Source organism: Panthera pardus, unplaced genomic scaffold (genome assembly GCF_024362965.1).
Source record: "Panthera pardus isolate Hobbes unplaced genomic scaffold, ASM2436296v1 HiC_scaffold_25, whole genome shotgun sequence".
NCBI lineage: Eukaryota > Metazoa > Chordata > Mammalia > Carnivora > Felidae > Panthera > Panthera pardus.
The window spans coordinates 56891842-56904787 of NW_026526821.1; the positions used below are offsets into that span (position 1 = coordinate 56891842).

Here is a 12946-nt window from a genome sequence, read left to right on the forward strand (position 1 = left end):
TGGTTTCGGCTCAGATCATGATCCCAGGGCCCTGGGATCAAGCCCCACATCTGGCTTTGCACTGAGCATGGAACTTGCTTAGGATTTTCTCTCTCTGTCTCTGTCTCTCTCTGTCTCTGTCTCTCTCTCTCTCTCTCTCTCCCCTGCTCACACTTTCTCTCTCTCTCTACAAAAAATAAAATAAAACATGAAGAAATCATAAACTGTATTGATAATACTATTGACCACTCAAAAACTACAGTATCTATAGGTATAAGATGCAGCCCCTATTTCTCGGAGCTTGAGAGGTTTTACTGCTTGTGCTAGTGGTCAGTCAGGCCAATTACAGAAGAGTAAAACCAAATTATATACTCGCTTTATTTTTTTTTAATGTTTATTTATTTTTGAGATGGAAAGACAGAGCATGAGCGGGGGAGGGGCAGAGAGAGATAGAGACACAGAATCTGAAGCAGGCTTCAGGCTCTGAGCTGTCAGCACAGCCTGACGCAGGGCTTGGACTCACAGACTATGAGATCATGACCTGAGCCGAACAGACATCCAACCGACTGAGCCACCCAGGCATCCCTCTATGCTCCCTTTAAAAAATAAACTCTGATTTTACTACTGATGAATTAAGAAACACAAGAATGTCTTAGAATCCAAACTGAGTCAGTTTTAAAAATCCTCTTTCTGATCATTTATCAACCGTCTTTCACATACTATACTTTTTGTTTTATTTTGGGTATTTTCCCAGATCAGAAACGGACAACCTAAAACAAATAATGCAGAACCCAGATCCAGGGTTCTAGTGTAGTATCCGGAATGTGTTTTCATTATCCTTAAAACAGGAGGCCAAGGTTTTCCATCACACCAATGGATGGATTTCTGACAGTCACCAGGATTCTTCTAGACTGGAATAAAACTAATGCCATCAGATATGAACAAGAAATCTCCTTCTCAAATACTTATCTAGAGAAACAAGTCAGGGAGCATTTAACTTCACGAGCATGATGGAATCTTCCGGATAGTCAGCAACATCCTGACACACTCAGTCTATTCCTACTCAAAATTTTAACAGATCTATATTTATGCTGTGTTTACTCCCTGGGGCTTGATTCATATCTTGGCTGATAAGCAGTGAAGGGTATTACATTTGACCTATACAAGGTGATTTGCTCAACTTTCTGCAACCCCGATGCCTAACGTTGGAACTAGTGCTTGGTAAATGTACAAGAGGAATTTTGTTTGTATTTGTGGGGTTTTTTTTGGGGGGGAGAGGTGTTGGTTGGTTGGTTTTACCAACTGTAACATAGTGAGTGCTTTCTCCATTCTGGGCATCTTTAAATATATGACCCCTTTAAGGGGAGGCAGGTGCACTGTCCCTCCACATGTACATCAGCATGCCCCATGACCCCACCCCCACCCCCATCATGGTCCTTCCCCCACACCGTCACCCTCTTCTCTGGACAGAATGATTTTCAAAAGAGGCAAACTCGCTCTCATTTTCCCAGGTCTTAAGAATGCTTTCTCTGGACCTCACACTCCCTTCCCTCCAATTCCATGACCCTTTGCCCTCCTTGAAGATAGACATTCTTTTTCTAGAAGCGGCCCAGCATGCATTCTCCACATGCTCATCTCTCAGTGACTCCCCACACCAATCAGATCCAGCTTCTGTCCCCACCACTATGCCAAGATTTCTGTCATCATTGTCACAAACAATCTCCAAGCTTCCACGGCCAGAGGCTCCCTTTCTTTCCCTGTCACAGCCATCTTGCCAACAGTGTTGGGAAAGTACAAAACTTAGTCCCTTCTCAAAACATTCTCCTCACTGGCCTTCCCAAACCTATCAACCCTTCTATATCTCTTTCTGGCCTCTCTTCAGGCTCCACCTTCTCTTCACCCTACAAATGCTGGGTTCGCCAGCGCAAAGAGAGTTCCTCTCTCTAGCCATCCTCCCTCGCAGCCTCATCCTTCCCATGCTTTTCAGTGTGGTGACTTCCAGATGTGAGTCTCCAGCTCAGACTGCTCACAATTACTCTTTGCTGAATAAACGAGTAAATATTTTAGATGAAGCTACTGAGTGAAAGTAAAGTGGAATAAGTTTTCAAAGTATAAGTTTAAAATACAGGATTGGAATGCCGGTCTTCAGACACAGATTTAAAACTTTTGCCACCACACCAGAGGTGTGACCTGAGTCACCAGAGGATCTTCCCTACAGGTGACTCAGATAAGGAGTTCATGAGACACCCAGTTGGCTTAACCCTCTGTAAGGGCATTCAAAAAATGTATCAGCCAAGGCATGCTGCTTTAGAAAGGAACTCTTTTACTTGGCAAAACTTATTAGTGTTACATAAATATTCACTAGTGGTTATCAATTGCTAGATATCAGTTGTTAGAAGGTGTTCAAAGACAAGGGCATGCCATTAGGCATCCATAGGGTGGAACACGACCAATCCATTGCACATGCATCATCACATACGCCCTGGATCCAAGGAAGAGAGGCTATGGGAGCACTCACTGAGTCTCCCCTTTATCCCCCACTCACCCCTGGGACAGGCTTGCAACAGCATAAAAATAAAATAAGCCCCCACTTCGGCAAGCCTTATGAGACTGACAGACATTTGCAGAAGTATGTATGCACATATGAGAGAAACGTAGGCATTTATTATGTACATATATATATTATAGATGTATAAAATATTTCATAAACATACATGTATTATGCATCTATGTGTATGTACGTTCAGACCTGTCTATTGACAAATGTATATGCAGCGTTATCCAAATCCATATTTACACATGCATACATAACACATATATGCAGAAATAAAACCATACAAAGGTTCATGGGTGTATGTTTACAAAACACACACATATAGGTTAATCCAGCTTTCTGTTTGACGTCTCTCCAGGAATTTACACAAACCCATAAAATTCTTGAGGAAAAAGTTCTTGCATTGGGACAGAGTGAAGACAATATATCAGTACCTCATATAGTGTCTGTATATGCCGCACAAAAATATAAGGCAACAAGCATTGTTCCTTATATATCACTCTTATTATTATTCTTTTTAAAGGTATATTGTTCAAATACCTATTTGTTTAGATGGTTTGCAGTGACGACACAATCTGTAAGCATTGGTGAATTTTTTTTTAACAGTGGCAGTCTCTTTTTAGAATAAATGGACAAAGAAATGCTAAGGAAAAAAACCCAATTGCCACACAAAGGGGGAGCTATCTACATTTTCAGTGAATTATGTCACAATAACTCGTAGACTCCCAGAAGAATGAGACTATTAAAATGTTTGCTGTGTATGTATTTATTTTATTCCAGTGAGCCTTCTCTCCCCTACATTATCTACATAATACTTGGGATCAATACAGGATGCCAATTACCCCAAGCACACTTATTTCATAAGAACAATTGAGACTATTCCTATCATTTGTGCGAACAAGAAAAATTATTACTTGAAGAATTCAAAATCATTCTAATGTGTTTACTTACAGATAGATGCCTTATAAATAGAATCGACTGGTTAGACATAATATATGATTCTCTATATCCTAAGGTGTATCATTTTAGAAAGTTCAACCCGCCAACTGCCCCTTCAATTGTTCACAGCCATGGGGACACACCTGTGAGACAAATGACCCCTGAGAAGCCAGAGTTGGACTCTTAGTACTCCTCCGCTGTCATTTCAGACTTGTCCTCTCTAATACTTCCCACCCTCACACACTGGTCCAGGCTGATCTCAATGTTCCCAAAGACAGAGGTCCTAGCACTTGCCTTCATGGAGCTAGCTCAGAAACTCTAAGCTCTAGTAGGACCTTTGTTCTTTCTTTCCTCTTATCCTGCCAACCAGGTTAAGTGTGCCAGCTTGCTTTATGCTTATTATAATATGTATGACGTTTAATATTTCCTCACCTTCCTTGGTTTTTAACATCAAATACACTGTCTTCCTAAGTTTTTGTTGGAATTTCTGTACCTACTCTGGGTCATCGCCGAGGAAATGTCTCTATGTATTTAATTCTTTAGGACAATCAACAAAAAATGTAGTTTCTATTTCATCTCTTTTGTATGAGCCCCTTCACTCCTGGTGGCCTTTCACCAAAATCAAATTGGGGAACTATCCTCTTACTCTCACCAAAATCAAATTGGGGAACTATCCTCTTACTCGATATATTTCTTTCCATGTAAGCCCAGTACTATGGGTCTTTCTCCACAATGCTACTTTCTTACAGATGTATGTACAGCTTATGTTTACTGGCACCTCATATCTGTCTAATCCTTATGACATTCTAAGCCTCTTTGTAAGCTTAATCTGGTTGCTTTTCATGAAAATATAAGTCAAATTATGTACTGAACTGAAGAGACCATCATCAATTGAGTAAAACAGTTAAAGTGGTACTCAGGGACATATTACTGTCCCCCGAGAGAAACAGATTTGTAAAATTTTGCTTATCTCAATTATATTGATTTCCATCACTCACTTTATCTCTTTGTATCCAAATTTATAATTCTGGGTAGACACACACACACACACACACACACACACACACACACACTTATGTGTTGATGATAGATACACAGATAAGTACCAAATGCTGACACTTCATCCACCACGCACCTTTCTAAGTGGCTTTAATATTCAACTTCAATAAATACATTTCATATATTAGTCAAAACAGTGACTAAATGGCCAGGAATAGCACACCTAGTAGCATTTTTTTTAAGTCGTACCCTCCACCCCCAAACTGAACACCATCATTCAGCTTCTCTGCACAGTTTTTCCATCCAGTTCCAGTGCATGTACCACCTGCTGCCCGACCAAACTGAACCCCCAGAGCAAATACAGTATGGAAAGACAACAGCTTTCCCCAAGTCCAAGGGCTTGAGGAACTGCCCTCTTACTTCACTCCTTCCAGGATGGCACCAAAAAGACATCTCATTTGTTACACTGAAACTTTATGATGCAAAATCAACACACTTACAAAGGGTTTTGACATATTATTTGGAAGCTTCTGAAAATTAATCAGTACACCGAATAGAAGCAAATACACTATCCCAAATCACACATGAGGCTGTTACGAGAATATACTGCATATTTCTGCTATTTTAAAGTATATTTTACATATAGACACAGCACACAGAACTCACCTTCCTTCCTTCCGCAGATTGCTGGTAAGTAGATGGGGAAATGCATCTGAATTAATGTGATTGATGCATTACAACTATGAAATACTTCCAAAGTGTGTATCTGTGTAAAAGTGTCATACACATCAGATATTCAGCCAATTGCCTTGTGATAAATATATGGTAGCCGCATAAGTGTATTAGAAAACGAGGATAACCATCTGAAATTTATAAATATTCAAACCTTTACTGAAAGCAGCTTGTATGTGAAATTTAAATGACATATAATACACTAGAAAAAAGGCTCCATTCCAAAGTTCTACAAAAAGGAATTGTATTTACAGATGACATGAACTAATCAAATACATCTAGCATCGTCTGGAAAACTTAATGGCATGCCATAACTTAATATCACAGCAAATATGCATAACAGAACCCATAATTATTTTTCTAATAATCAAGCCAAAAGCAAAGTAAACGGAGCAATATAAAAATGAAAACAGAAAAAGACAAAGGCAAGGATCACAAAAAACATTTATGATATAACTCAGATGTTTGAGAAACCAGTTAAACCCCTGAAGCTTTTTTTTTTGTCTTGTATTCTTGTGTTTGGTTTTTATTGCATGCGAATCCTGTCACTAAACATTAAAATGCCCTCATGATTCTGCAGATACCTCAGACGGTGGCGATCCCTCCAGAAATCCCTCCCACTGAAACAGGTTAATGGAAAGGATAGATGTGTAAGAAGACAGGCGATCTCTCCATCAGGGGAACCGAGGAATGGAAAGCAATAGCCCCTCTATCCCACAGCATCTTCTCGGCGGTCACTCTTAATTTGTCTCTGAGTCCTGCCTTAGGTATTCACAAGGGCCACAGAGCAAAATGCTGTGTCCAGAACAAAGCTCTCATACCACACAGGTTCTCTGTTCCCTCACCAACACCAAACTGCTCCTTGGTGGAGGTTTCCAAGATGCAAATGCAACGTGGGCTTCTCAGATGGATTTGATTTCAATGAAAATTAGTGCCAAACAAACATCTTTGATATGCAAAACATCTACATGTCTACAGTAGCAAGTAAGAAAGAATTATTCACCAACCAGCACAAAGTTTTCTTCCAGGAGGTTAAAGGAAATAGCAGATCTGTAAATGTTAAAATACCTATTGTAAAGATGAAGGAACTGAGAGACAATAATTAAGGGAATCAAATTATCAGAAGAACTACAACCTAGAAAATCTTGGGGAAAGTTACTATTTCATGGTCTTTAATACAGCAAGGCTATTATTTCATGTGGAAATATTTTGAAAGTTTATAGCTAGTGCATATTAAAAGCACATTTCATCGATAAATTTTCACATGCTGAACATATTAGCCTATAATTTTAAATAGGAATTTTAAAATATCAAACAGAACTCTGAACTAAGCTAAGGTGCTTGGTTGTTACATATTTTCAGCCATGTTACATATAATTAATCCACTGAGCTCGTGAAAACCCAGTCTGCATCATATGTAATTTGGCAGTGCAGATTTGCCACTTTTAAACATAGTTTAAGGTTTATGCAAGCATGCACAATTAAGTAACCTAAGTGATTAAGTAAGTAACCAAACCACTGTTGGGGAGAATGTGGAATAAGCACACATTCTCAGTCTGGTTGTGGCCCATTTCAGCCGATGTGTTTAACTGATAGCACACTGCTATCTATTTTTAAGGCATAAATAATTGGCTCACAGGAGTCAGTGAATGTGTATGGGGATACGCATGTGTGTGGAGAAGAAATGGAGTAAGTTCTCTGACAACATTTGTATTCTGTTCTTAATTATTCTCCAAAGATTTTTTTTTAATAGCAGCAGAAGTGAACGCCAAGAAGGAAGCTTTCAATCAAAGCTTCACTGGCCCAGGTGGTGGTGTTATGCCATTAACAGGCCTTTGTAACCTGCGTGAGCTTTAACAGGTGCAATGAAAGGGAGGCCCATGTTACCTGCTCCTTACAGAACTAGGTTCTTGATAGCACCTATGTGAGATGGACACATGTGGCTGTTGGGAAAGACTCTAGGACCTTCCTATTAGGGGAAGTCACAAGTAAAATATAAAAGTGAACTTCAAATAGCAACTAAATAGCTCACCAACTAATTCTATGCTGGGATCACCAAAACAAAATGAAAAAAAAAAATTCTCTCTTCTAAAACCTCTCAAGAAAACATGGGTGGCAACAGTTTGATTAGTGATGTATCTGAATCTGCTCAAGAAAACATGGGAGGCAACTGTTTGATTAGTGATGTATCTGAATATGCCGTCCAATAACTAGAAATAGTAATCCTGCTAGCAAAGAAAAAAATATCCCCGCTGGGGCCAGAAAAAATGACCAGCCATAGAGAACAGAAGGGGTGAACTCCAAGCAGTCTCTCATTTTCATGTTTTTGTAGCCTTCCATGTCAGCCACTGCCTGGACCCAGATGACATACAGCATCACCACCAGGGAAAACAGGATGCCTGGGAAGGACAAAACGAAAGACCTTTAGGCTTTATGAAGATGTTTTCCCAAGAACGCTAGCCAATCATTTGCCTGATGATATGTCTCTAAAAATAGCATCCTAGCCAAGTCACCTACTTTGTGTCAGACTTTTTATTTATGTGTCTTATATGCACACTGTCTATCTTTAATTTTCAAAGCGTTGAGATGAGAGCTATGGCAACATAAGAACAATGGCAACAGCTGTCATGCATTTACTGAGTACTTACTGTATGCCAGGCTCTGTATTAGGCGTTTGTGAACATAAGAGTCAAAGATCCTGCCTGGTGGAATTTCTTCTAACATTTCCCATCTGTACTGTATGTCTGGTTTGGGGTGAGCACTGTAATATATTATTTATTGCTGTATACAATAAACTGGTAAAAATAGGTACCATTATCCCTCGGTTTTAACTAGCAGTTTTCAGAGCTGATTTTCAGCTCAGGTCTTTCCGACTGTTGTTATGTTATTCTAACACAGCTGACTGGTGCTATGGGTAATTGTGTCCATGAAAACAGAAGCTGAAGTGAGTACCAGACAAGAACGGAGATGAAAGCACTGGACTAATGTAAAAGAATATACATGATTCTTTCGAATTGAAATACATACGGTAAGATGGATCACGGCATAAAGGAAACATTGCCTGGAAAAAGTTCAGTGGACTATAAAACCACAGGTTTAAGAGCAAGAGTCTTACCAAACAAAAGAAAGGAAGTAAAAAGAATGTGGGGATGTGGGGAGGGAGCAATATGACAGGAGAGCTTCACGGATGCTAAAATTTGAGAACACCACAAAGCATATACTTTTCCATGTGGCAGCTACTGAAAAAAAAACAGAAGGGAGCAGCACTTCTGAGCTGCAGACCCAGGTGAGTCAGCTGGCTGACTCACTCACTAGTGACAGATCCGGAGCAGGACGCAGCCTGAAGGATTCAAATCTGTCCCTAAGCAAAATATACTTGAGGTCATTTGCTAGCTGTTCAAAAGTTCAATCCAAACCTGTCAAGGACCTATTAGTTTTTGAATTAAGGAACAGAAGCATCAGGCATCAAATCTCCATATTCTAATTGCCAGTCAGTCTGAAAGGTAAACATAACCCTGGGACTGAGAGCAGAGATGGTGGCATATTGGTAGGACACAGTAGCTTTTAGGAGCCTAGCCATTAATCACCCTTCCCCAGTTGATTGTGCTCCTACAGTATTTAGGATGCCCTCTCTCTCTTGGGCCATCAATTGCATAAAGAATCTTGAGAAGCACTCACAAAAGAAGAAGGGCTCATAAATATGCCGAGGTGAGTCTCAAACTTTCTCATAATCGTGATACAAAGTACAGAGCAATGAAGAATCAACATAGATGCTTCACTAATAGGAAACATCCTTCACACTGTGGTCTGTAATGTAAATGCAAATACGGCAGCACAGAAGAGTGCAATTTAACCACCGAACAACAGCGATGTCAGAGAGAAATAGTAAAGTCATAGCCGGCGAGCAAACTCCTCGCAAAGCCGTACCTCAGATGTTGACAACAATATGGCAAGGCCATGTGTTGTCGAGCAACTCTGTGCATTTCAATACATTTTCCTGCAAATATATAGACACCGTTCTCTCCTAATGTAAAAGTTTGGCTTAGTTATTTGCATACCATTTGCCTTATGCAAACACACTGCAAACCTTTGTTATTATTTGCGGATATGTTTCTTTATCTCTCTTCCGTCATATGAATCTCTTGTGCTTTCAGGTATTTTTATTAAAAAAAAAAAAAAGAAAACTGCCTTTGTGAAAAACTAGAAGCCTTATTTGTATATCCTTTCAAAAGTTACAAAACTCATTACTGAATTTAGAGTATTCAAAAAAACACATTGCAGGTAATCATGTGGAGATTTTTTATAAGGAAGAATTAACTTATACTGAAAATATACTTAAATATTAAAAAATATACTTAAAAACTGCTGTTATTCAAGAGCATTTGCATCCTGAAAGCAATGAAAATAGGCATTTCTATCACTGCAGTCTTTAACTTGTTCACCAACTGAGGATACTGTCCATTTAATTCATATCATACCAGTTTATAATTATATCTTCCCATGGGGTAAGACAGAGTTTCCTTACCTATTAAATTGCCACTGTTTTATACCAGTGTGTGTATGTGTGCATGTATACACTTGCACATGGAGACAGAGACAGACAGAAAGAAAATGAACTAACAGACATTGAAAAGTAAGAATTTATGTTGGGGAGTCTGCGTGAGACATCTGGCCAACAGAGGAATCAGGAGACTGTTACATAGAGGTACACTGATGAAACAAATAAATATATTGAGGTTAGTTGGAATCATGTTCTTCACCGCCTGAAAGGGGAGTTACAAATTTGGAAAGGGGAAAAGTTAGAATAAACTCTATTCTATTTGTTTGGAGTTAAATATATCAGTGTGAATTTATGGTTCTAGGTAGATAGACAGATAGATGATGGATAGATAGATAATAGAGAAGTAAAAGTGTGTGTGTGTGTGTGTTTGTGTGTGTGTGTGTGTGTGTGTGTGTGTGTTAAAATATACCCGTGTGTATATGCCTACATATATTACCTGGTTCTTTTCCCTGAGAGGGTCTGAGAGCAGTAACACCCCAGTAGCATGGAACATACCAAGTATCCAGATCTTCGCTTCTAAATATCAGACCCAAGCATCTCAAAGAAATAGTTGTATCCAGGCTGGGACAGAAAGTACCAGGTAAGTCAGGAACATCAGATGTGCTCAAGGAATTGTGGGAGTGTTTCAGAAGTGAGCTTCAGGGACTTCCCCAGACAGTTCTGAGGCAATCTGACTATCAAACAACAAATGATAATGGTACATTATACCTCACTGAATAAAATAGAAATCTGAGCCCACAGTGATATAAATAAATGAATAAATAAATTAGCAGGGAGATGGGAAAGCTTTTCCTTACAGAATGCTAACTTATAAATGTAGAAGGAATAGTTGAGTTAGAAATCGCCATTTGGCAATCATTTAAGTAATAATTCAGGCAAGAAACAAAAATGGATGCTAAAACTAGTAAATGAAATGTAGATGAGAAATAAATATTTACACAGGCTCAAAGTCTCTTCCCACAAGACACTTATCAATCTGTAAAGGGGAAAACAGTAATTTTATACTGAAGAAACCTAGCAAATATCACCTTATTCAAACGATCAAAGTGAACATCACCAGTGGCATGACATATTCATGTCACTAACCACCTTGTTAGACACAATGAGAACAGCACAGCATCACTGCTGCGATGCAGCCAAAAATGAAGAGCCTAAATCCAGCCGTAGGAAAACATCAGACACGCCAACTCAGGAACACTGTAGAAAATCACAGGCCTGTACTCTTGTAGAGTCAAAGTCATGAAGGTCTACCTAGGATTTATTCTGGTCTGATGGAGATTCGAATGACACAACTACTAAATGCAAAGCATGTTCCAGGACTGGATCCTTTTGCTGTGAAAGACATTATTGAGATGGTTAGTGAAACGTGAATGGAGTCTCTGGGTGAAGAGACTTTCAAGTTCAATGTAAATGTGAAAATATTTCAAAACAAAAACCAAAATGAACGAATAAAAAAAAGTGTAGTGGGAATCTGTGGCTATGCGTGTTATAAAGAGCATATATATGCTCTATATACATGGGGGAATGGGAGGAGGGTATGTGTGTTCATATATGTAGCAAGATACATCTTCTTTCCGCAACTTTATTTGTGACTATTACTGAACAGTAGTATTACTGATCCGGTTCACCTACCAAGTGGAGAGTCTCATCTGGGAGAATACTAACAGCAAAATACTATGGAAAAATCTTAATTATTATCCCGTGATATCTTAAAGGACTCTCATTCATGAAAATATAACTAATAACTGTCTTGAGCAACAAGTGATTTGCATTTCAAGCTCACCTGCCACTATGATTTTAGCAGAAATAGAAAATATTGCTAGTATTTAGGTAATAATTTACTTCTAAAATTAAGTTAGATTTAAGTTTGGTCATATTTTGAAAGCATGATTTATTTCCAATTAAATTTAAAAATACCTAGTTTTTGGAAGACCAACAAAAATTCATAAAAGAACTCACTGGAGGCATAATCAAAGTAAGGTACCAAAACCCATGAAGATTTGTGATAATAAAATCATGGACAAATAAGTCACAAGAACCTGTTGGTTCCCTTATTAATTAGCAGTGTGAGGAAGAGCCATTAAACTTATGATTTCACACGGATTCTCTTACGAAGTTGAAAACTTTTCCCTCTAAATATCAAGAATTCAGGGAATCTGGGTGGCTCAGTCAGTTAAGCATCCAACTTGATTTTGGCTCAGGTCATGATCTCATGGTTCATGGCTTCGAGCTCCACATGGGGCTCTGTGCTGACAGCATGGAGTCTGCTTGGGATTCTCTTTCTCTCTCTCTCTCTTTCTCTCTCCTGTCTCTCTACCCCTCCCCTGCTCTCTCTCTCTCGCTCTCTCTCTCTCTCTCTAAAAATAAACAAACATTAAAAAAATTAAAAAATATCAAAAATTCAATTTGGAAAGCATTTTCTCTGAAACAAAAGTCACATAAAATTTAGTCACAAATGGCCATCAGGAACACAATTGCTAATGATTAACAATATGGAAATGATCACAATGTGGAAAAAAAATACAAAAGAATTTTCCCCAACACCAAGTCACAGACTGAAAAATAAAATTACATGTCCTCAATATTTCATAGAAAAAAGTATGGAAAAATAAGACATACTATGAAGATTTTATATACTATCTTATAAAAAACAAATTTAAAAATGTAGTCCTAGGGAAAAGTTAGCCACAAGAATGGAAACTCTTCAAAAAGACAGGCAAATGTCAAACCCCTATATCCTTGCCTAGAAATAGACATATTTGTATTAAAAAACAAAAGCCTTTTGGAGTTACTGAAAAACTATAAGCTTGATCTTTAACTGCTTAGATGTAACTGAACTGCCTTGAAATGTGTTTTAAAACTTCTTTTTTTAATGTTTATTTATTTTTGAGAGAGACAGAGACAGAATGCGAGTGGGGAGGGGCAGAGAGAGAGGGAGACACAGAATCTGAAACAGGCTCCAGGCTCTGAGCTGTCAGCACAGAGCCCGACGCGGGGCTTGAGCTCACGAACTGTGAGATCATGACCTGAGCAGAAGTCGGACGCTCAACCGACTGAGCCACCCACGCACCCCTTGAAATGTGTTTTAACAACTTGAATCACAATTAGCTATTGGTCACTTGGGAAAGAATCATAAACTCAAGATGCTTCCATTGGCCTCTCTGTGTCATGCTCCCACACAA

General features: G+C 38.8%; 1 protein-coding gene across 1 annotated transcript in view; it reads right to left on the reverse strand.

The window, feature by feature from the left end:
- Window positions 1–5335: 5335 nt before the first annotated feature.
- Window positions 5336–12946, reverse strand: part of TMEM182 (transmembrane protein 182) — a 53561-nt gene continuing 45950 nt past the window's right edge. The window contains exon 5 of the mRNA XM_019428506.2: window positions 5336–7602. Within this exon, the coding sequence (XP_019284051.1) occupies window positions 7382–7602 (221 nt within the window). The 3' untranslated portion in view covers window positions 5336–7381. The remainder of the gene's footprint in view (window positions 7603–12946) is intronic.